We start from the raw sequence: 24,557 nt of genomic DNA on the forward strand, positions 1-24,557 counted from the left end.
CCCTACTTTAAACCCACGTAACCCGTATACCCGTAACCCAACAATCCCCCCATTAACCTTACACTATGGGCAATTTAGCATGGCCAATCCACCTAACCCGCACATCTTTGGACTGTGGGAGGAAACCGGAGCACCCGGAGGAAACCCACGCACACACAGGGAGGACGTGCAGACTCCACACAGACAGTGACCCAGCCGGGAATCGAACCTGGGACCCTGGAGCTGTGAAGCATTGATGCTAACCACCATGCTACCGTGAGGCCCCTTCTTGTTGCGTCCAGTACGGTGTCGTCCCTATCTACCAGTCGGTCATACATGTCACTACAGTTCCCTTTCTCTAGGATACTTGCGTCCAGTAGGTCTTCCAGTAGTGTCTGTCGTGGCGGTTGTGGGTACGTCCTTGTCTCCTTTCGTAGGAAGTTTTTGTGCTGCAGGTACCGTAGCTCGTTCCCCCCAGCTAGCTGAAATTTCTCTGTCAGTTCGTCCAGTGTTGCGATCCTGTCGTCCGTGTATAGGTCCCTGACTGTCAGTGTCCCCCGTCCTGCCTCCACCTTTTGAAGGTGGCGTCGGTCAGTGCTGGTTTGAACCTATGGTTGTTGCAGATGGGAGCCTTGTCCGACATTTTGTAAAGGCCAAATTGCTGCCGCAGTTGGTTCCAGGATTGGAGGGTGGCTGTCACCACTGGGCTGGTGGAGTGTTTTTTGGGTGGGGATGGGAGTGCTGCCGTGGCGAGGGCCCGGAGGGAGGTTCCCATGCAGGAGGCCTCCTCCGCACGCACCCACTCGGCTTCTGGCAACTTATGTATTCTTTACTTGTTCATGCTATAGCATTTATTACTCATCCTCGAGGGCATTTAAGAGTCAACCACATTGCTATTGATCTGGAGTCACATATAGACCAGAAAATCGTTAATGATTTCTCGGTCATCATTCAACGTTTTAAAAATAAATTTAGAGTCCTCAATTCATTTTTCAAATTAAGGGGCAATTTAGCGTGGCCAATCAACCTACCCTGCACATATTTTGGGTTGTGGGGGTGAAACCCACGCAAACACGGGGAGAATGTGCAAACTCCACACTGACAGTGACCCAGAGCCGGGATCGAACCTGGGACCTCGGCGCCGTGAGGCAGCAATGCTAACCACTGCGCCACCGTGCTGCCTTATCATTCGACTTTTAATTCCAGATTTTTATTGAATTGAAATTTCACCAGCTGCCACGGTGGGATTCAAACCCGGGTCCCCAGAGCATCATGCTAGGTCTCTGGATTACTAGTCCAGTGACAATACCACCATGCCATTGCCTCCTCCATGTGATGGTTTCCAGTGATTTTCTCTCATGCAGCCCTGCAATTAGCTCCTGTGATGGGTACCAACAAGCAGTACAGGAAGAGGGAGTGCAGTGGTAATGTTACTGGACTAACAATCCAAGGATCCAGATAAATATTTTAAAATAAATTTAGAGTACCCAATTCATTTTTTTCCAATTAAGGGGCAATTTAGCGCGGCCAATCCACCACCAGGCACACGTTTAGGTTGTGGGGGCGAAACCCTCGCAAAGACAGGGAGAATGTGCAAACTCCACACGGACAGTGACCAGAGGCCGGATCGAACCTGGGACCTCGGCGCCGTGAGGCAGCAGTGTTAACCACTGCGCCACCGTGCTGCCCCCAGGATCCAGATTAATGAGCCGGTGGCGAGAGTTCAAATCCCAGCATCACCATGGCAGATGGTGGAATTTGAATTTGATGAACTAGATAAAATCAGAATAGAAGGTTAGCCTCAGTAATTGTTGTAAATCCAGCCTTTTCACCAGTGCCTCTTTTGGGAAGGAAACCAGTCTTCCTGGCCCACATGTGACTTCAGTTCCACAGCAATGTGGTTGACTCTTCATTGCCATCTGAAATGGCCATGTAAACAAACCGCTACGGAAAGTCAAATAAGAATAAAACTGGGGCAGCACGGTGGCTCAGTGGTTAGCCCTGCTGCCTCAGGGTGCCGAGGCCCCAGGTTCGATCCCGGCTCTGGGTCACTGTCTGTGTGGAGTTTGCACATCCTCCCCATGTCTGCGTGGGTTTCGCCCCCACAACCCAAAGATGTGCAGGGTAGGTGGATTGGCCAGGCTAAATTGCCCCTTAATTGGGAAAAATGAATTGGGTACTCTAAATTTATTTTTATAAAAATAAATAAGAATAAAACTGGTCAGACCGCCCAGCACTTACCTCAGCACCAGAAAAGACAAAGGAACTTCTACCCTGCAACACCCTTGTTACTAACAACTGAGGACCTGTGCCAGAATTGGGAAAGGTGTTCCACAGACAGAGGCATACTCACCTGATCATTCCTTATAGTCAATGTCCCAGACACCTCCATCAACACCCTTGGGTATGTTCTGTTCTGCCACTGAGTCATTTACCATCTACCATTAGTCCCCCAATCAACCTGTCACTGATACATCTGACCAAAACATTGCTGGTATGAGCAATCACTGCATAGTCCTTATGGAGACAAAATTCCATCGTCGCACTAAAAATACCCTCAAATCATATTGGGTGGCACTACCGCCATGTAAAATGGGATGGGTTCAGAAGAGATCAAGCAACTCAAGACTGGGCATCCATGAGACGCTGTGGGCCATCAGCAGCAGTAGAATTGTACTCGCCGACCATCTGGAACCTCATGGCCTGGTATATCCCCCACTCTACCATTACCATCAAGTCAGGGGATCAACTCTGGTTCAATGAGAGTGCAGGAGGGCACGTCAGGGGCAGCAATGTGGTGTAAACCTGGTGAAGCTACTTGCCTGACAGAGATAAGCGATCCCACACCAGCGGATTAAATCTAAACTCTGCAGTCCTGCCACACCCAGTCACATCTCCATCCTGAATGATGGAGGAGCCCTGCACTTCTGTGCAAAAGATTAGGCTGAAGCATTTGTAACAATCTTTAGCCAGGACTGCTGAGTGTATGATCCACCTCCCTCTCCTCCTCCTCCCAGTATCACAGATGTCAGTCTTCAGTTAATTCTATTCACCCAACGTGATATTAAGAAACGGCTGAAGGCGATGGACACTGCAAAGGCTATGGACGCTGACAATAGTACTGAAGAATGTGCTCCAGAACTGGACAAGCCCCTAGCCAAGCTATTCCAGCACAGCTACCACACTGGCATCTACCCATCAATGTAGAAAATTGCCCAGGTATGTCCTGTATACAAAAAAAAAGGACAAACCCTACCCAGCCAATTACCACTTCATTAGTCTACTCTCAAACATAAGAACTAGGAGCAGGAGTAGGCCATATGGCCCCTCGAGCCTGCTCCGCCATTCAATGAGATCATGGCTGATCTTTTGTAGACTCAGCTCCACTTTCCGGCCCGAACACCATAACCCTTAATCCCTTTATTCTTCAAAAAAACTATCTATCTTTACCTTAAAAACATGTAATGAAGGAGCCTCAACTGCTTCACTGGGCAAGGAATTCCATAAATTCACAACCCTTTGGGTGAAGAAGTTCCTCTTAAACTCAGTCCTAAATCTACTTCCCCTTATTTTGAGGCTATGTCTCCTAGTTCTGCTTTCACCCGCCAGTGGAAACAACCTGCCCGCATCTATTCCCTTCATAATTTTAAATGTTTCTATAAGATCCCCCCTCATACTTCTAAATTCCAACGAGTACAGTCCCAGTCTACTCAACCTCTCCTCATAATCCAACCCCTTCAGCTCTGGGATTAACCTAGTGAATCTCCTCTGCACACCCTCCAGTGCCAGTACGTCCTTTCTCAAGTAAGGAAACCAAAACTGAACACAATACTCCAGGTGTGGCCTCACTAACACCTTATACAATTGCAACATAACCTCCCTAGTCTTAAACTCCATCCCTCTAGCAATGAAGGACAAAATTCCATTTGCCTTCTTAATCACCTGTTGCACCTGTAAACCAACCTTTTGTGACTCATGCACTAGCACACCCAAGTCTCTCTGCACAGCGGCATGCTTTAATATTTTATCGTTTAAATAATAATCCCGTTTGCTGTTATTCCTACCAAAATGGATAACCTCACATTTGTCAACATTGTATTCCATCTGCCAGACCCTAGCCCATTCACTTAACCTATCCAAATCCCTCTGCAGACTTCCAGTATCTTCTGCACTTTTCGCTTTACCACTCATCTTTGTGTCATCTGCAAACTTGGACACATTGCCCTTGGTCCCCAACTCCAAATCATCTATGTAAATTGTGAACAATTGTGGGCCCAACACGGATCCCTGAGGGACACCACTAGCTACTGATTGCCAACCAGAGAAACACCCATTAATCCCCACTCTTTGCTTTCCATTAATTAACCAATCCTCTATCCATGCTACTACTTTACCCTTAATGCCATGCATCTTTATCTTATGCAGCAACCTTTTGTGTGGCACCTTGTCAAAGGCTTTCTGGAAATCCAGATATACCACATCCATCGGCTCCCCGTTATCTACTGCACTGGTAACGTCCTCAAAAAATTCCACTAAATTAGTTAGGCATGACCTGCCCTTTATGAACCCATGCTGCGTCTGCCCAATGGGACAATTTCTATCCAGATGCCTCGCTATTTCTTCCTTGATGATAGATTCCAGCATCTTCCCTACTACCGAAGTTAAGCTCACTGGCCTATAATTTCCTGCTTTCTGCCTACCTCCTTTTTTAAACAGTGGTGTCACGTTTGCTAATTTCCAATCCACCGGGACCACCCCAGAGTCTAGTGAATTTCGGTAAATTATCACTAGTGCATCTGCAATTTCCCTGGCCATCTCTTTTAGCACTCTGGGATGCATTCCATCAGGGCCAGGAGACCTGTCTACCTTTAGCCCCATTAGCTTGCCCATCACTACCTCCTTAGTGATAACAATCCTCTCAAGGTCCTCACCTGTCATAGCCTCATTTCCATCAGTCGCTGGCATGTTATTTGTGACTTCCACTGTGAAGACCGACCCAAAAAACCTGTTCAGTTCCTCAGCCATTTCCTCATTTCCCATTATTAAAACTCCCTTCTCATCCTCTAAAGGACCAATATTTACCTTAGCCACTCTTTTTTGTTTTATATATTTGTAAAAACTTTTACTGTCTGTTTTTATATTCTGAGCAAGTTTACTCTCATACTCTATCTTACTCTTCTTTATAGCTTTTTTAGTAGCTTTCTGTTGCCCCCTAAAGATGTCCCAGTCCTCTAAACTCCCAGCAATCTTTGCCACTTTATATTCCTTCTATTTTTCCTTCAATTTGATACTCTCCCTTATTTCCTTAGATATCCACGGTCGATTTTCCCTCTTTCTACCGTCCTTCCTTTTTGTTGGTATAAACCTTTGCTGAGCACTGTGAAAAATCACTTGGAAGGTTCTCCACTGTCCCCAACTGTTCCACCATAAAGTCTTAGCTCCCAGTCTACCTTTACAATCTACCTTTACAATCAGTAAAGTGAAGGAAGGGATCATCAACAATGTTATCACGAGGCACTTAACCCTGCTCAGTTTGGGTTCCACCAGCAGAAATCTTATCAAACACTAAAGACTTCCAAATCCTACACAGTGTGAAGAAAAGCCTGCTGAGCTTGTCATGATGTCCCAGAACCGATAAATGGTTTTGAAATTTATATAGAGTTGCGTTGCCAACTCTTCTGGATTGTCTCCAGGAATCTCTGAAAGTTGAAGATTAATCTTAGGGACACTGGTGATCTGACAATCTCAGAAAAAAAACTAGGAAAATTAATAATTTTGTTTTTCATTATTTGATTCTATAGAGATGGATAAACTCTTTCACTGATGGTCAATATTAATCCACTCAGATAACAAAGATGACGATCCCGATCCTGGAGGTAGGCCGTGTGCCTGGAGGATGGATCAATGCTGGGAGTGCGGCATTTAATCATGTGATGAAACCTCTAGGAATAGCCCCAAGCAGAGTTAGCACTCCAACTGTAGAAGCGAAAATGTTTTCTGTAAACGTTCGCACAGTTCAGCAGCCGTTTGGTTACAGTTATAATCCTGGACCAGGCAAACCTCACAGACCAGGTGACAACTGCCACGTTCTAACTCACCGATCAAAAAATGCAGCCAGCAGCCTCCGTAGCAAAACCTTGTGTCTTGTCCCCGCACAGATGTGGCAGTTCATCAGTTGAGCTCGTGTGATGTACACACTCGTACCTGTGGGTTCAACAGCAGGATGAACCATCGGTCAACAGTGAACTTTCTCAAGGACCACACAAGGCACAGTAACTGTCCACTAACCTCATCTCCTAACCAACTGTGCTGGGCAGTCACTATAGCTTTACTCAACTGTGTGAAATCAGTCTCCACATGTTCCTGTGACATCCAGCTCTACCTCACCACCTCCTCTCTCCCGACTGAAGGAACAAAAAGTCCCTCCAATTAAATTCTGGGAAGGTGGAAACCTTTGTCTTCGTACCCACCCCATCACAAGCACCTTTCCCTAGCTACCAACTCGATCCCTTTCCCTGAGATTAAGCATCTGTTTGTAATTTTGCTGTCCTATCGCACATCTCCTCTAAACTTTGCCCCTCGCACCTTAAACCTATGTCTCCTAGTAATTGACTCCTCCACCCTGGGAAAAAGTTCGGACAATCCACTCTGTCTATGCTCCTAATAATTTTATAGACTTCTATCAGGTTGCCCCTCAACCTCTGTCGTTCCAGTGAGAACAAACCAGGTTTATCTAACCTCTCCCAATCGCTAATGCCCTCCATGCCAGGCAACATCCTGGTAAACCTCTTCGATACTCTCGCCAAAGTCTCCACATCCCTCTGGTAGTGTGGCGACCAGATTTCAACATTATATACCAACTGTGGCCTAAATAAGGTTCTATACAGCTGCAGTATGACTTGCCAATTTTTATACCCAATGCCCCAGCCGATGAAGGCAAGCATGCCATATGCCTTCTTGACTATCTTCTCCACCTGTGTTGCCATGGGGTTGCGAGGTGAGGAGGTGCCATAGGGTTGAGAGGTGAGGAGGTGCCATGGAGTTGAGAGGTGAGGAGGTGCCATGGCGTTGAGAGGTGAGGAGGGAGAGGAGGTGCCATGGGGTTGAGAGGTGAGAAGGTGCCATGGAGTTGAGAGGTGAGGAGGTGCCATGGGGTTGAGAGGTGAGGAGGGAGAGGAGGTGCCATGGGGTTGAGAGGTGAGGAGGGAAAGGAGGTGCCATGGGGTGAGAGGTGAGGAGGTGCCATGGGGTTGAGAGGTGAGGAGGTGCCATGGGGTGAGAGGTGAGGAGGGAGACGAGGTGCCATGGGGTGAGAGGTGAGGAGGTGCCATGGGGTTGAGAGGTGAGGAGGTGCCATGGGGTGAGAGGTGAGGAGGTGCCATGGGGTGAGAGGTGAGGAGGTGCCATGGGGTGAGAGGTGAGGAGGTGCCATGGGGTGAGAGGTGAGGAGGTGCCATGGGGTTGAGAGGTGAGGAGATGCCATGGGGTGAGGGGTGAGAGGTGAGGAGGTGCCATGGGGTGAGAGGTGAGGAGGTGCCATGGGGTTGAGAGGTGAGGATGTGCCATGGGGTGAGAGGTGAGGAGGGAAAAGAGGTGCCGTGGGGTTGAGAGGTGAGGAGGTGCCGTGGGGTTGAGAGGTGAGGAGGTGCCGTGGGGTTGAGAGGTGAGGAGGTGCCGTGGGGTTGAGAAGTGAGGAGGTGCCATGGGGTGAGAGGTGAGGAGGCAAAGGAGATGCCATGGGGTTAAGAGGTGAGGAGGTTCCATGGGGTGAGAGAGAGGAGGTGCCATGGAGCTGAGAGGTCAGGAGGGAGAGGAGGTGCCATGGAGTTGATAGGTGAGGAGGGAGAGTAGGTGCCATGGAGCTGAGAGGTCAGGAGGGAGAGGAGGTGCCATGGGGTTGGGAGGTGAGGAGGGAGAGTAGGTGCCATGGAGCTGAGAGGTCAGGAGGGAGAGGAGGTGCCATGGGGTTTGGAGGTGAGGAGGGAGAGTAGGTGCCATGGAGCTGAGAGGTCAGGAGGGAGAGGAGGTGCCATGGGGTTGGGAGGTGAGGAGGAAGAGGAATGTCAAATAAAAACCCATTGAGGTATGGAGTTGCAGTTTTGGCACCTCTCACAGAACAAAGAAAAAACTACTGATGAGAAGCAAGGAATAGAGAATTGGAACACTCAAAGGAACAGATCATCGCTGTTCTGTCGGCAATGCTGAAGTAAAACTCGCCACGATCTGACAATCCAGGTGGTAAGAAAGGTTTCAGCAGAACCAACTAAACTTTTTCAATCGCTCGGATACCGGAACTTCTGGAGTTCCGAATCGTCACGACCGTCGAGACCTGAGGGAGAGGGCATTCGTCGAGATGTACTTTTCTGGTGATAATCAGATGCTGAAGACTTGGTGAAAGTGGAGTGATGGCGAAAGACATTGGCAATTTGACTCAGCGTATCGAAGAGTAACTGAGCTCAGCTGTAGAGCTGGGAGAAGCTACTGGATACTACACGCGTGTCTGAAGCATGGAATAAAGTTAAACAAATTTACCTTTTTGTTAAAACTGATGTACGATTTGCCTGTGAGTTGATATTTGAAATATATTACCTTTAGGTTGTCTGTAACCATACAGTCTGAAAAAGTGAAATCTTGTCCATTGGTTATTTTGTGGGGTTGTTTGGGAATATTCGCCTAGTCAAAGTTATTGGTCTCCAGGGCGATCTTAATGATATATTAAGATATATTAAGAGGTTGAATAAACTTGGTTTGTTCTCACTGGAACAAAGGAGGTTGAGGGGCGACCTGATAGAGGTCTACAAAATCATGAGGGGCATAGACAGAGTGGATAGTCAGAGACTTTTTCCCAGGGTAGACGGGTCAATTACTAGGGGGCATAGGTTTAAGGTGCGAGGGGCAAGGTTTAGAGGAGATATACGAGGCAAGTTTTTTTACACAGAGGGTAGTGGGTGCCTGGAACTCGCTGCCGGAGGTGGTGGAAGCAGGGACGATAGTGGCATTTAAGGGGCATCTTGACAAATACCATGAATAGGATGGGAATAGAGGGATATGGACCACGGAAGCGTGGAAGATTTTAGTTTAGACGGGCAGCATGGTCGGCGCATGCCTGAAGGGCCGAAGGGCCTGTTACTGTGCTGTACTTTACTTTGTTCTTTGTTCTACATCAATACAAGCTGTTGTTGTTAACAATCGCACGTTCTCACCTGCATACTGGCTCTAGCACTTTGCAGGAGCAGGAAAACTGGCTGATTATTTCACCTCTCCCTATCCCATTTCTGTGCCCTGCGATGTGCATCCACCACATTTTAGTGTCATTGAGCACTTTATGCCCTAATCCAGTGAAAATGTCACTTCCTTCCCAGAAAAACAGACCCACATTCAAGCTCAACCCCTCCCACCTCAGACTGCCTGGGACATTTAACCTGGTCCACCCAGGGCGAGTACAGTTTAACCTGGTCTATATGGGTTAGTATGGTTTAACATGGTCCACCCAGGGTTAGTACAGTTAACCTGGTCCACCGGGGGTTAGCATGGTTTATCTGGGTCCACCCCGGGGTTAGTACGGTTTATCCGGGTCCACCCCGGGTCAGTACGGTTTAACCTGGTCCACCCGGTGTTAGTACAGTTTACCCTGGTCCACCCCGGGGTTAGTACGGTTTATCCGGGTCCACCCCGGGGTTAGTACGGTTTAACCTGGTCCACCCGGGGTTAGTACAGTTTAACCTGGTCACCCCGGGGTTAGTACGGTTTATCCGGGTCCACCCCGGGGTTAGTACGGTTTAACCTGGTCCACCCGGTGTTAGTACAGTTTACCCTGGTCCACCCCGGGGTTAGTACGGTTTATCCGGGTCCACCCCGGGGTTAGTACGGTTTAACCTGGTCCACCCGGGGTTAGTACAGTTTAACCTGGTCACCCCGGGGTTAGTACGGTTTATCCGGGTCCACCCCGGGGTTAGTACGGTTTAACCTGGTCCAGCCCGGGTCAGTACGGTTTATCCGGGTCCACCCCGGGTTAGAACAGTTTAACCTGGTCCACCCCGGGTCAGTACGGTTTAACCTGGTCCACCCGGGGTTAGTACGGTTTAACCTGGTCCACCCGGGGTTAGTACGGGTTAACCTGGTCCAGCCCGGGTCAGTACGGTTTAACCTGGTCCACACCGGGGTTAGTACGGTTTAACCTGGTCCACACTGGGGTTAGTACGGTTTAGCCTGGTCCACCCCGGGGTTAGTACGGTTTAACCTGGTCCACACCGGGGTTAGTACAGTTTAGCCTGGTCCACACCGGGGTTAGTACAGTTTAATCTGGTCCAGCCCGGGTCAGTACGGTTTAATCTGGTCCAGCCCGGGTCAGTACGGTTTAACCTGGACCACCCGGGGTTAGTACGGTTTAATCTGGTCCACCCGGGGTTAGTACGGTTTAATCTGGTCCACCCCGGGGTTAGTACGGTTTAACCTGGTCCACCGGGGTTAGTACGGTTTAACCTGGTCCACCCCGGGTTAGTACGGTTTAATCTGGTCCACCCGGGGTTAGTACAGTTTAACCTGGTCCACCCCGGGGTTAGTACAGTTTAACCTGGTCCACCCCGGGGTTAGTACAGTTTAACCTGGTCCACCCCGGGGTTAGTACAGTTTAACCTGGTCCACCCGGGGTTAGTACGGTTTAACCTGGTCCACCCCGGGGTTAGTACGGTTTAACCTGGTCCACCCCGGGGTTAGTACAGTTTAACCTGGTCCACCCCGGGGTTAGTACAGTTTAACCTGGTCCACCCGGGGTTAGTACGGTTTAACCTGGTCCACCCCGGGGTTAGTACGGTTTAACCATCACACTGTGGGTCTGTGATGGTGATGGACTGATGGATCATGGCATTGGTTTGTGCTGCTCACCTGTCACCAGCTCGAGTTTCTCTGATGGGTCACCCTCCACGTACAGCTTGGGATGACAGCGATGACCAATCTGGTTAATCAGGTCAGCGGGTAACACCGCGAGGTCATGCCGAATCCTCATTCTGGACCGGCCATCCACATGATCAGGCAGAGCCTCCACCCTTTCTGGAGTGGCTGAAAGAGCAAAACAACAAAATTGGGATGAAAAATGACCCTCTGATCGAGTTTCAGGTTTGAACTGGCCACAGGCAAATGGTTTAGTGTGGAAAGGACTGAGCTGAGAACTGTCCAGTCCATGTATCAGGTGGATCCATCATTAAACAATGAACAAAATAGCCAATGAGCCTCAAAGAGGAAGGTGACAGCAATCCAATGGGATCAATGGTTCCTTCTCCAGAATTAAATCCCAATACCACACATAGCCAAAATAAACAGGAAGCTGCCAGGGAGGCTTCATTGACTGTGAATTCTCTCCCTCCCCAGGATCTGTGTTCTGACCAACACAGGCTGGGAGACCAGTAAATGCAGCTATGACTCTGGGAGTTTGCAATAGGATCTTTATCAAGATCTTGCAGATCAAGGTAGAATGATGGTGCAGTGGTTAGCACTTTTGCCTCACGGCGTTGAGAACCCGGGTTTGATCCCGGCCCTGGGTCACTGTGCGTATGGAGTTTCCACATTCTCCCCGTGTCTGCGTGGGTCTCATCCCACAACACAAAGAGATGTGCAGGGAAGGTGGATTGGCCACGCAAATTGCCCTTTACTTGGATAAAAAAATGAATTGGGTACTTTAAATTTATTTAAACAGACAGTACATATACACCTCAATGGGGGAAACAGTGGGTACAATCCTACCATGGTACCTTCATCTGAAGAGTGCAACTCGATCCTCTGAGGTGGTGTTGCTAACCCCATGGACCTACGGGGCACAATGCTGCCCATCCTCCACCCATGGCCACACCGACCCAGCCTCTTTCACCAGGACCGACCCAGTCTCCTTCCCCAGGACCGACCCAGCCTCCTTCCTCAGACCGACCCATCCTCCTTCACCAGGACCGACCCAGCCTCCTTCCCCAGGACCGACCCAGCCTCCTTCCCCAGGACCGACCCAGCCTCCTTCCCCAGGACCGACCCAGCCTCTTTCCCCAGGACCGACCCAGCCTCCTTCCCCAGGACCGACCCAGCCTCCTTCCCCAGGACCGACCCAGCCTCCTTCCCCAGGACCGACCCAGCCTCCTTCCCCAGGACCGACCCAGCCTCCTTCCCCAGGACCGACCCAGCCTCCTTCCCCAGGACCGACCCAGCCTCCTTCCCCAGGACCGACCCAGCCTCCTTCCCCAGGACCGACCCAGCCTCCTTCCCCAGGACCGACCCAGCCTCCTTCCCCAGGACCGACCCAGCCTCCTTCCCCAGGACCGACCCAGCCTCCTTCCCCAGGACCGACCCAGCCTCCTTCCCCAGGACCGGCCCAGCCTCCTTCCCCAGGACCGACCCAGCCTCCTTCCCCAGGACCGACCCAGCCTCCTTCCCCAGGACCGACCCAGCCTCCTTCCCCAGGACCGACCCAGCCTCCTTCACCAGGACTGACCCAGCCTTCTGGTGAGGATCAGACAAGCCAGCCACCTGCCCAGGCCAGCCTCTAGCCTTCAATTCCCCCCCAAAACTCCCCCACGACTGAACCAGCCGCCTCCCTTGAGGCCCAGCCGAGCCAGCCTCCTCCCCCGAGGCCCAACCGAGCCAGCCTCCTCCCCCGAGGCCCAACCGAGCCAGCCTCCTCCCCCGAGGCCCAACCGAGCCAGCCTCCTCCCCCGAGGCCCAGCCGAGCCAGCCTCCTCCCCCGAGGCCCAACCGAGCCAGCCTCCTCCCCCGAGGCCCAACCGAGCCAGCCTCCTCCCCCGAGGCCCAACCGAGCCAGCCTCCTCCCCCGAGGCCCAACCGAGCCAGCCTCCTCCCCCGAGGCCCAACCGAACCAGCCTCCTCCCCCGAGGTCCAGCCGAACCAGCCTCCTGCCGCAAGGCCCAGCTGTGCCAGCCTCGTGCCGCAAGGCCCAGCCCAGCCAACCTCGTGCCGCAAGGCCCTGCAGAGCCAGCCTCCTGCCCCAGGACTGATCAGCTTCCTGCCGCAGGACTGACACAGCCTCCTGCTCCCCGGACCAGACGAGTTTGTGTCCTGCCTCAGGGCCAGACGAGCCAGCCTCTTCCTCCAAGACCAGACAGGCAAGCCTGCTGCCCCTAGACTAACCCAGCCTCCTCACCCAGGATCAGAGGAGTCGGCCTTTACCCCAGAAGTGACAGACCTCTTGCCCCAGGATCAGCGAAGCCAGCCTCCTGCTCTACCAACCCAGCCTCCTGTCCCCGGATCAGCCAAGCCAGCCTTCTGCCCTAGGAGTGACCCAGCTTCCTCCCCGAGGTCTGGCCAAGCCTGCTTCCTACCCCAGGCAACCTAGCCTGCACTTCGAGACCTGAGAGACCCTCCTTGCCAAGGCCCTGCTGCCCCAGGAACAAGCCAACCTCCCCCCAGGCCTAAGCAGCATCAGTTCTGCCCTTGTTGCAGCACTGCTGTCGACAGCGCTGAGGGCCCGGGTTCAATCCTTGCCTTGGGTCACTGTGTGTGTGGAATTTGCACATTCTCCTGCATGGGTCTCACCCCCACAACCCAAAGATATACAGGACTGGCCACACCAAATTGCCCCTTATTTGGAAAAAAGGACGTAATTCATTTACTGTTCAGGGTTTAAGAAAGCAAGTCAAAAGCATGTTCAATGGCTCACGAGACCAGTTCCTGGGATGAGAAAGTTCATGAGGGGCTGAGTACATTAGGACAAGATTCCCTGGAGTTTTGAAGAACAGAAGACAGTCTCATTGAAGGGGGAACGATGGGGTGGTCACAGAAATCGTTTCTGCTGGTCGGGGAATCTGAAACACGGGGTCACAGTCTCAGGATCAGGAGTTGATCATTTAGGACTGAGCTGAGGAGAAATTTCTTCACTGAAATGGATGAGAATCTCAACCCCAGCGGGTTCTGGATGCTGAATATATTTCAGGCTGGGATTGACAGATATTTGGTCTCTCGGGAAATTCAGGAATACAGGGAGCGGGTGGGGAAATGGGAGTTGAAGCCCAAGACCAGTCATAATTGAATGGTGCAGCACGGTTGATGGGCCGAATGGTCTACTCCTGCTCCTATTTCTTGTGAAGCAGAGAGAAAACAGATCCAAACAGAGGGATACCTCCCCACAGGATCCGATAAGAAGCCCAAAGGGACTACAGGTCGTCGGAAGAGGAAGATGAGAAGCAAAACCCTGTCAGGGGTTTTCCGCTCTCTGTTGTCCGTAGTTGGGAAAGGGAAATTTATCCTGTTAAGCGGTGTAATTACTTCATAAATCTTTCCACTTTGCTACAGTCCGACAACCTGACTGTAGATTTATTTATCATGCCCAAATTCCTTGCAATGTTGCAATTAGCAGTTCGGAAATCTGCTTGGGAGAGAGGACAAGCAACGCAATCCAGGGGCACCAAGGTCATCTGCATTGCCCCTCCTTCCCTTTAACTGAAAAAAACACTGAGGGAACTGAACACAGATTTTCAACAGGGCCAAAGGAGTACAGGTACTCACGGTTATAATGTAGAAATTGTAGCAGGTAATTTGTACCCTGCAAGCTACAAAACCAGCAATGTGATAAGCAACTAGGTGATCATTTTCACATTCTGCTTATGTATAGGAACAGGAGGAGGCCATTCAGCCCCTCAAGCTGTCCCACCATTCAATTAGATCATGGCTGATCTGTATCTTAACTCCATTTCTCCAGCTTGCTCCATAACCCTTGACACTCTTGTGTAAGAAAAATCTTATCAAGCTCAGTTTGAACATTTTCAATTGACACCACTGCCCACCCACCAATGGAAGACTCCCCTTGGTGAGGCTAGGTGTAACAGAGTATCAGTAAGTCCCGTTGCCCTGAGGAATTTCTGCGGCTTACCAACATGTGGGACACTCATGATGTTGTACATGCTGCACATCTGGACGTACTGCTCATCTGTCATGTCCTCTAGTCCCTCCTCTTCTGCCTCCTCCTCCTCCTCCTCATTCTGGCAAGAGAAGGGGCTATCACTGGGGTGAACACTGCTGGCTCCAGGACTGGCAATATCCCGTGGCACATTGACGGCACAGCCCTGCCCACCAGCTCCATCGTGTGCCAGGCGGGCTGACTTGGCACTGCCCACCGCCGCAGGACCCTCACTGGCTCGTCTTCCACGGCTGAGACCCGCCTCGCTCTGCTCTACTTTGACACGGGAGGCGAGGGGGAGGGGTGTAGCTGGGCTCTGAGGCTCCCAGCTGGGGTCTTCGGTGTTCAGCCCTTGAGAGTCACACCTCGGTGAGCTGACCTTGGACAGCAGCTCGGTGCCCCTCTCCACGATGCGTTGTATCTGCAGGAACCCCGCTGTGTACATCAGCATGAACTGCTCACCCGCCTTCATACACAGCCTCCCCGTGTAGCAGAAGTTGAGAATGTTCTGGAAGCTCTGTGGCTGCACAGCTGCGGGCAGCTCAAAGGCTACCCGTGTGGTGCCAGCGAAGAGGTCCCGGAAGTAGGAACTGTTGGCAGCCAGCACTGCCCGGTGAGCTTTAAACGTCTGCCCTTTCACCACAATCGAGGTGTCGCAGTACAGACCCTGCAACCGCTGCTCATTCAGGCATTCTAGCACCGTATTCCCAAAGTTGGGAATCTCCAGCTGCAGCGTTTGAGCCATTGTTGCGACACTGACTTGACAACCTACAAAACAAAGAAACACATGTTAATTCTCGCAAGGCAAGGCGGCACCCCCACACTCGGCCCGCGGCAAGGCGGCTCCCCCACACTCGGCCCGCGGCAAGGCGGCGCCCCCACACTCGGCCCGCGGCAAGGCGGCTCCCCCACACTCGGATCGCGGCAAGGCGGCGCCCCCACACTCGGCCCGCGGCAAGGCGGCGCCCCCACACTCGGCCCGCGGCAAGGCGGCGCCCCCACACTCGGCCCGCGGCAAGGCGGCGCCCCCACACTCGGCCCGCGGCAAGGCGGCGCCCCCACACTCGGCCCGCGGCAAGGCGGCGCCCCCACACTCGGCCCGCGGCAAGGCGGCTCCCCCACACTCGGCCCGTGGCAAGGCGGCGCCCCCACACTCGGCCCGCGGCAAGGCGGCTCCCACACTCGGCCCGCGGCAAGGCGGCGCCCCCACACTCGGCCCGCGGCAAGGCGGCGCCCCCACACTCGGCCCGCGGCAAGGCGGCGCCCCCACACTCGGCCCGCGGCAAGGCGGCGCCCCCACACTCGGCCCGCGGCAAAGCGGCGTCCCCACACTCGGCCCGCGGCAAAGCGGCGTCCCCACACTCGGCCCGCGGCAAAGCGGCTCCGACACTCGGCCCGCGGCAAGGCGGCGCCCCCACACTCGGCCCGCGGCAAGGCGGCTCCCACACACTCGGCCCGCGGCAAGGCGGCTCCCCCACACTCGGCCCGCGGCAAGGCGGCTCCCCCACACTCGGCCCGCGGCAAAGCGGCATCCCCACACTCGGCCCGCGGCAAAGCGCCGCTCCCACACTCGGCCCGCGGCAAGGCGGCTCCCCCACACTCGGCCCGCGGCAAAGCGGCGTCCCCACACTCGGCCCGCGGCAAAGCGCCGCTCCCACACTCGGCCCGCGGCAAGGCGGCTCCCCCACACTTGGCCCGCGGCAAGGCGGCTCCCCCACACTCGGCCCGCGGCAAGGCGGCGCCCCCACACTCGGCCCGCGGCAAGGCGGCTCCCCCACACTCGGTCCGCGGCAAGGCGGCTCCCACACTCGGCCCGCGGCAAAGCGCCGCTCCCACACTTGGCCCGCGGCAAGGCGGCGCCCCCACACTCGGCCCGCGGCAAGGCGGCGCCCCCACACTCGGCCCGCAGCAAGGCGGCGCCCCCACACTCGGCCCGCGGCAAGGCGGCGCCCCCACACTCGGCCCGCGGCAAGGCGGCGCCCCCACACTCGGCCCGCGGCAAGGCGGCGTACCAACACTCGGCCTGCGGCAAAGCGGCGTCCCCACACTCGGCCCGCGGCAAAGCGGCGTCCCCACACTCGGCCCGCGGCAAAGCGGCTCCGACACTCGGCCCGCGGCAAGGCGGCGCCCCCACACTCGGCCCGCGGCAAGGCGGCTCCCACACACTCGGCCCGCGGCAAGGCGGCTCCCCCACACTCGGCCCGCGGCAAAGCGGCGTCCTCACACTCGGCCCGCGGCGAAGCGCCGCTCCCACACTCGGCCCGCGGCAAGGCGGCTCCCCCACACGCGGCCCGCGGCAAAGCGGCATCCCCACACTCGGCCCGCGGCAAAGCGCCGCTCCCACACTCGGCCCGCGGCAAGGCGGCTCCCCCACACTCGGCCCGCGGCAAAGCGGCGTCCCCACACTCGGCCCGCGGCAAAGCGCCGCTCCCACACTCGGCCCGCGGCAAGGCGGCTCCCCCACACTCGGCCCGCGGCAAGGCGGCTCCCCCACACTCGGCCCGCGGCAAGGCGGCGCCCCCACACTCGGCCCGCGGCAAGGCGGCTCCCCCACACTCGGCCCGCGGCAAGGCGGCTCCCCCACACTCGGCCCGCGGCATGGTGGCTGCCCCACACTCGGCCTGCGGCAAGGCGGCTCCCCCACACTCGGCCCACGGCAAGGCGGCTCCCCCACACTCGGCACGGTATCAATTAGATTCCAGTCTGTAACTCAGTCCCGGGTATCTGTTATTCTATATATAAACCACCCAAACCCCTCGATTAGATTCCAGTCTGTAACTCACTCCCAGATATCTGTTATTCTATATATAAACCACCCAAACCCCTCGATTAGATTCCAGTCTGTAATTCAGTCCCGGGTATCTGTTATTCTATATATAAACCACCCAAACCCCTCGATTAGATTCCAGTCTGTATCTTACTCCCGGGTATCTGTTATTCTATATATAAACCACCCAAACTCCTCAATTAGATTCCAGTCTGTAACTCACTCCTGGGTATCTGTTATTCTATATATATAAACCACCCAAGCTCCTCAATTAGATTCCAGTCTGTAACTCACTCCTGGGTATCTGTTATTCTATATATAAACCACCCAAACCCCTCGATTAGATTGCAGTCAGTGACTTTCTCCTGGGTTTTTCAGGGACATATATACATCTCCTGGTGTCACAGACATAGGGCAGGTGGATGGGGTTGTGAGGAGAAGCCGACTTTTCATTGCAGAGCATCATCTATTGCTGTGGTTTGGAGATATCCTGACCCTGCAGCGTAAGTGCTGTCAGCACAGATAAAGCACCATTGATCACTTTTGGGAAGGGCTGGGCTCTTATTCATGCATCAGCAAAAACAAACTGCTGGTTGGAATTTCCTGCTGCCATGCAGCTCCAGTGACTGCTTCCTGCCACTGGACAGAGGGTGAGCAGGATCTCTAATGGTGGCTGGTGGCAACCCATTGAACTCTGACAGGATGTAGATCCCAAAATCTGGAGCCATTGCATCAAGCGGGTGAAACAAACAATGTTCCATCTTAATCAATCGCTATTGGGCGGCATGGTGCTAGCACTGTTGCCTCACAGCGCAGGTCCCTGGGTTCAATTCCAGCCTTGGGTCACTGTGTGGTGTTTGCACGTTCTCCCGTGCCCGCGTGGGTTCCCTTGGGTGTTCCAGTTTCCTCCCACAGTCCAAAGATGTGCCGGTTAGGCGGATTGGCCTCGCCAAATTGTCCAAAAGGTTAGGTGGGGTAACTGGGTTATGGGGATTGGTTGGGGGTGTGGGCCTAGGTAGGGTGCTCTTTCAGAAGGTCAATGCGGACTCGATGGCCTCGTTCTGCACTATAGATATTCTCTGATTCTATCGAGTAAGGAGCAGAGAGTGAGACAAATGTTTTAGCTTTTTCAGAGCCACTAACGGCAAGATTTGTTGAACAACCTCCCTTTGTGGTGTATGATTCTCTGATGAACCAACAATTTGAAATGTGCAACCAACGTTTGGGTACGGAAGACTTTTAAAGCAGAGAAGGTGCTTCCACAAAGATGTAAAAACACTGAGGAACAGAGAAATAAGGAAAGGTGACCAAACACTTTGACAAAAGAGGGCGTCAAATCAGACGCCAGTAAGTGCACTCTGTAAATATTTCCCTGTAAAACTATCCTGCCCTCCAATCAAATGCCCACCGCCTCACAGGGCAACACTGGTCAGGCCAGATCACCTCCAAAAGGGCAACCCCAGAGACAATTCGGCAGCCGGTCAAAGGTCTCGGGTGTCACTGCAGACCTACGGAATACCTCCACTGAGGACAAAGGGGAGAGTCGGCCACATTGTCAAGTGTGTGGTCGGAAGACAACAGGAAAGCCACAGCCACAAAATTCGGAGCAGAGAATGCCTTCCAAGGCAAACTGAGCTTCACACCTGGATCTGCACCCGATGTTTTAGAGTCGATGATTTGTATACGAGACCCCGATGAGACTCCCGAATGGTATGTTGCCTCCCAGGTGCACGGGTCAGGGATGTCTCAGATCGGCTGCAGAACATTCTGAAGGTAGAGGGTGAACAGCCAGTTGTCGTGGTGCATATAGGCACTAATGACATAGATAAAAAACGGATAAGATCTTACAAGCAGAATTTAGGCAGTTAGGAGCCAAGTTAAAAAGTCAGACCTCAGAGGTAGTAATCTCAAGATTGCTACCAGTGCCACGTGGTAGTCAGAGTAGAAATAAAAGAATAGGCAGGATGAATGCGTGGCTTGAGAGATGGTACAGGAGGGACGGGTTCAGATTTTTGGGACATTGGGACCGGTTCTGGGGGAGGTGGGACTACTACAAATTGGACAGTCTACACCTGGGCAGGACTGGAACCAATGTCCTTGGGGGTGCTTTTGCTAACGCTGTTGGGGAGGGTTTAAACAAACGTGGCAGGGGGATGGGAACCAAATGAGGAGGTTAGTGGACAGTAAGGACGTAGTAACTAAAGCCTGTAAGGAACTAGATCATGAAGTCAGCGTGACTAAGGGGAAGAGTAGGCAGGGAGCAGATGATGAGCGCAAAGGGACTGGTGGTCTGAGGTACATTTGTTTTAATGCAAGAAGTGTAGTAGTTAAGGCAGATGAACTTAGGGCTTAGATTAGTACCTGAGATGATGTTATTGCTATTACTGAGACTTGGTTGAGGGAAGGGCATGATTGCCAACTAAATATCCCAGGATATTGATGCTTCAGGTGGGATAGAGAGGGAGGTAAAAGGGGTGGAGGAGTTGCATTACTGGTCAGAGAGGATATCACAGCTGTGCTGAAGGAGGGCTTTATGGAGGACTCGAGCAGTGAGGCGATATGGGCAGTGCTCAGAAATAGGAAGGGTGCAGTAACAATGTTGGGCTGTACTACAGACCTCCCAACAGCGAGCGTGAGATAGAAGCACAAATATGTAAATAGATTATGGAAAGATGTTGGAGCAACAGGGTGGTGGTGATAGGAGATTTTAATTTTCCCCAACACTGACTGGGATACACTTAGTGTCAGAGGTCTAGATGGAGCAGAATTTGTGAGGAGCATCCAGGAGGGTTTTCTAGAACAGAATGTAAATAGTCCAACTCGGGAAGGGGCCATACTGGACCTGGTATTGGGGAATGAGCCCGGCCAGGTGGTTGAAGTTTCAGTCGGGGATTACTTTGGGAATAGTGATCACAATTCCGTAAGTTTTAGAATACTCATGGACAAAGACGAGAGTGGTCCTAAAGGAAGAGTGCTAAATTGGGGGAAGGCCAATTATACCAAAATTCTGTAGGAGATGGGGAATGTGGATTGGGAGCAGCTGTTTGAAGGTAAATCCATATTTGATATGTGGGAGGCTTTTAAAGAGAGGTTGATTATAGTGCAGGACAGACATGTCCCTGTGAAAATGAGGGATAGAAATGGCAAGATTAGGGAACCATGGATGACAAGTGAAATTGTGAGACTAGCTAAGAGTAAATAGGAAGCATACATAAGGTCTAGGCAACTAAAGACAGACGAAACTTTGGAAGAATATCGGGAATGTAGGACCAATCTGAAACGAAGAATCAAGAGGGCTAAAAGGGGTCATGAAATATCTTTAGCAAACAGGGTTAATGAAAATCCCAAGGCCTTTTATTCATATATAAGGAGCAAGAGGGTAACTAGAGAAAGGGTTGGCCCACTCAAGGACAAAGGAGGAAAGTTATGCGTGGAGTCAGAGAAAATGGGTGAGATTCTTAACGAGTACTTTGCATCGGTATTCACCGAGGAGAGGGACATGACGGATGTTGAGGTTAGGGATAGGTGTTTGATTACTCTAGGTCAAGTCGGCATAAGGAGGGAGGATGTGTTGGGTATTCTAAAAGGCATTAAGGTGGACAAGTCCCCAGGTCCGGATGGGATCTATCCCAGGTTACTGAGGGAAGTGAGAGAGGAAATAGCTGGGGCCTTAACAGATATCTTTGCAGCATTCTTGAACACGGGTGAGGTACCGGAGGACTGGAGAATTGCTAATGTTGTCCCCTTGTTTAAGAAGGGTAGCAGAGATAATCCAGGTAATTATAGACCGGTGAGCCTGACGTCAGTGGTAGGGAAGCTGCTGGAGAAGATACTGAGGGATAGAATCTATTCCCATTTGGAAGAAAATGGGCTTATCAGTAATAGGCAACATGGTTTTGTGCAGGGAAGGTCATGTCTTACCAACTTAATAGAATTCTTTGAGGAAGTGACAAAGTTGATTGATGAGAGAAGGACTGTAGATGTCATATACATGGGGCGCGATTCTCCGCTCCCCACGCCGGGTGGGAGAATCGCGGGAGGGCCAGGCGAATCACGACACGCCGTCCTGGCACCCCCCCCGCGATTCTCCCACCCCCCCCAAAATGGTGTGTCGTGGAATCGCCGCTCACTGTTTTTCACGGCGACCGGCAATTCTCCGGCCCGGATGGGCCGAGCGGCCTCACGTTCCCGACCTGTTCACACCGGCGGCAATCACACCTGGTCGCTGCCGGCGTGAACATAGCGCAAAAGGCAAGTTTGGGGCCTGTGGGGGGCGGAGAGGGGATCGAGCACCACGGCCGTGCTCGGGAGGGGACTGGCCCGCGATCGGTGCCCACCGATCGTCGGGCCGGCGTCTCCAAGCAACGCACTCTTTCCCCTCCGCCGCCCCGCAAGATCAAGCCGCCATGTCTTGCAGGGCAGCGGAGGGGAAGACGGCAACCACGCATGCGCGGGTTGGAGCCGGCCAACCTGCGCACGCGCGGCTGACGTCACTTAGGCGCCGCCGTCGCGTCATTCTGATGCAAGCGTCAAGGACCGGCAGCCGAGTTTCTCACAACGCCGCTCCTAGCCCCTGGGGGGGGGGGGGGGGGGTGAATAAAGTGCGAGGAGCAGCCTCTGACGCCGTCGTGAAACTCGGCCGAGTTCACGACGGCCTTCCCGATGCCGCGCGGGAGCGGAGAATCACGCCCATGGACTTCAGTAAGGCATTTGATAAGGTTCCCCATGGTAGGCTGATGGAGAAAGTGAAGTCTCTTGGGGTCCAGGGTGTACTAGCTAGATGGATAAAGAACTGGCTGGGTAACAGGAGACAGAGAGTAATAGTGGAAGGGAGTTTCTCAAAATGGAGAACTGTGACCACAACGTTCCACAGGGATCCGTGCTGGGACCACTGTTGTTTGTGATATACATAAATGATCTGGAGGACGGTATAGGTGGTCTGATTAGCAAGTTTGCAGATGACACTAAGATTGGTGGAGTAGCAGATAGTGAAGGGGACTGTCAGAGAATACAACAGAATATAGATAGATTGGAGAGTTGGGCGGAGAGATGGCAGATGGAGTTCAATCCAGGCAAATGCGAGGTGATGCATTTTGGAAGATCCAATTCAAGAGCCAACTATACGGAAAATGAAAAAGACCTGGGGGAAAATTGATGTACAGAGAGATCTGGGTGTTCAGGTCTATTGTACCCTGAAGGTGGCTGCGCAGGTCAATAGAGTGGTCAAGAAGGCATACGGCATGCTTTCTTTCATCGGAAGGGGTATTGAGTACAAGAGTTGGCAGGTCATGTTAGTTGTATAGGACTTTGGTTCGGCCACATTTGGTCAGTTCTGGTCGCCACATTACCAAAAGGATGTGGATGCTTTGGAGAAGGTGCAGAGGAGGTTCACCAGGATGTTACCTGGTATGGAGGGTGCTAGCTATGAAGAGGTTGAGTAGATTAGGATTATTTTCATTAGAAAGACGGAGGTTGAGGGGGGACATCATTGAGGTCTACAAAATCATGAGAGGTATACACAGGGTGGATAGCAAGAAGCTTTTTCCCAGAGTGGGGGACTCAATCACTGGGGGTCACGAGTTCAAGGTGAGAGGGGAGATATGTGTGGAAAGATCTTTACGCAGAGGGTGGTGGGTGCCTGGAACCCATTGCCGGCGGAGGTGGTAGAGGCGGGCACGATAGCGTAATTTAAGATGTATCTAGACAGGACTTCCGGTAGCGGCATTGACCGAGTGAGACGCACATTCGGGAGCGATCACTCCGGCGGGGCTTTAGGACCTGATTCCCCGCGATAGCGGGACTGTGGAGCGGCAAAAAGGCGGACACGGAGGTGCGGGCAGTGTTTTATGGGACCACAGGAGAGAAGGAAACAAAGGAAATGGGAGAGAAAGGGACAAAGGAAAGGTGCAGGGGAAGCTGACCTGAGACCCAAGATGGCGGACCCGCGGACCTCGGACCCAGCAATCCAGCAAGCGCTGGAAAATATGCTACAGGTGATTAAAAAGTAGTTTTGAGTCGTTGAAGCGGGATAACTTGGACCCACTTCAGAGGGCAGTGGATCAGCTGAATCAGAGGCTGGATGCCCAGGATGTAAAAGTTAAGGAGCTGGGAGAGGCGGTGGAGGAGCAGGCGGATGCGCAGACGATTGCGGCGTTAGAAGTCGACGGGCTGAAGGAGAGGCAGAGAAGACTGCTGGACAGAGTGGAGGAGTTGGAAAATAGAGCCCGCAGGAAAAATCTGAGGATCATCGGCCTCCCGGAGGGGGCGGAGGGACCTGATGCCACAGCGTTTGTGGCGGACCTGTTGATGCAGATGATGGGGTCTGAAGCCTTTCCGCGACCGCCGGAGCTGGAGGGGGCACACAGAGTGCAGGCCCGTCCGATGGTGATTAGGTTCCACAGGTTCATGGACAAGGAGCGGGTGCTGCGGTGGGCGAAGAGCGCCAGGAGCAGCACGTGGAATAACAGTGTTCTTCGCATATACCAGGACCTAAGGTAGGAGGTGGCTCGGCGGCGAGCAGCCTTTAAACAAGTCAAGGAGGTATTGTTCAAGAAGCACGTGAAGTTTGGTCTGCTGTACCCGGCCCGTCTTTGGGTTACGCATCAGGGTCAGCACCACTACTTCTCTGAGCCTGAAGACTTTGCGAGGGATCAGGGGCTGGTCCCGAAAAGAGGTCCCACGGACACAAACTAGGGCCCGAGAACTACCGTTTGAAGGGACGCCGAATGTGCCTAGACTGCTGGTCAACTGTTTACTGTTTTAAAAGGTGCCAAAAGGAACATTTGGGACTCTTCCTTTTGTTTTTGGTTGTTGTCTTTTTTTTAAGTGTTTTGTCGCTTTCACTTTGTGGTTTCTTTTCTGGGTCTTTCTGTTGGGATAGGTACTTTTTGTGGGGCTCGCTGAGTGCACTGGAGCCGGTAT

At 53.0% G+C, this 24,557-nt stretch overlaps 1 protein-coding gene across 1 annotated transcript in view; it reads right to left on the minus strand.

Moving 5' to 3' along the window:
* Window positions 1–24,557, minus strand: part of LOC119964943 (nucleus accumbens-associated protein 1-like) — a 56,848-nt gene that overhangs the window by 12,576 nt on the left and 19,715 nt on the right. The window contains exons 2-4 of the mRNA XM_038795158.1: window positions 14,843–15,637; window positions 10,864–11,037; window positions 6,078–6,183 (exon numbers count right to left, since the gene is read on the minus strand). Of these exons, the coding sequence (XP_038651086.1) occupies window positions 6,078–6,183; window positions 10,864–11,037; window positions 14,843–15,614 (1,052 nt within the window). The 5' untranslated portion in view covers window positions 15,615–15,637. The remainder of the gene's footprint in view (window positions 1–6,077; window positions 6,184–10,863; window positions 11,038–14,842; window positions 15,638–24,557) is intronic.

This window comes from Scyliorhinus canicula, chromosome 4, assembly GCF_902713615.1.
Source record: "Scyliorhinus canicula chromosome 4, sScyCan1.1, whole genome shotgun sequence".
Lineage (NCBI taxonomy): Eukaryota > Metazoa > Chordata > Chondrichthyes > Carcharhiniformes > Scyliorhinidae > Scyliorhinus > Scyliorhinus canicula.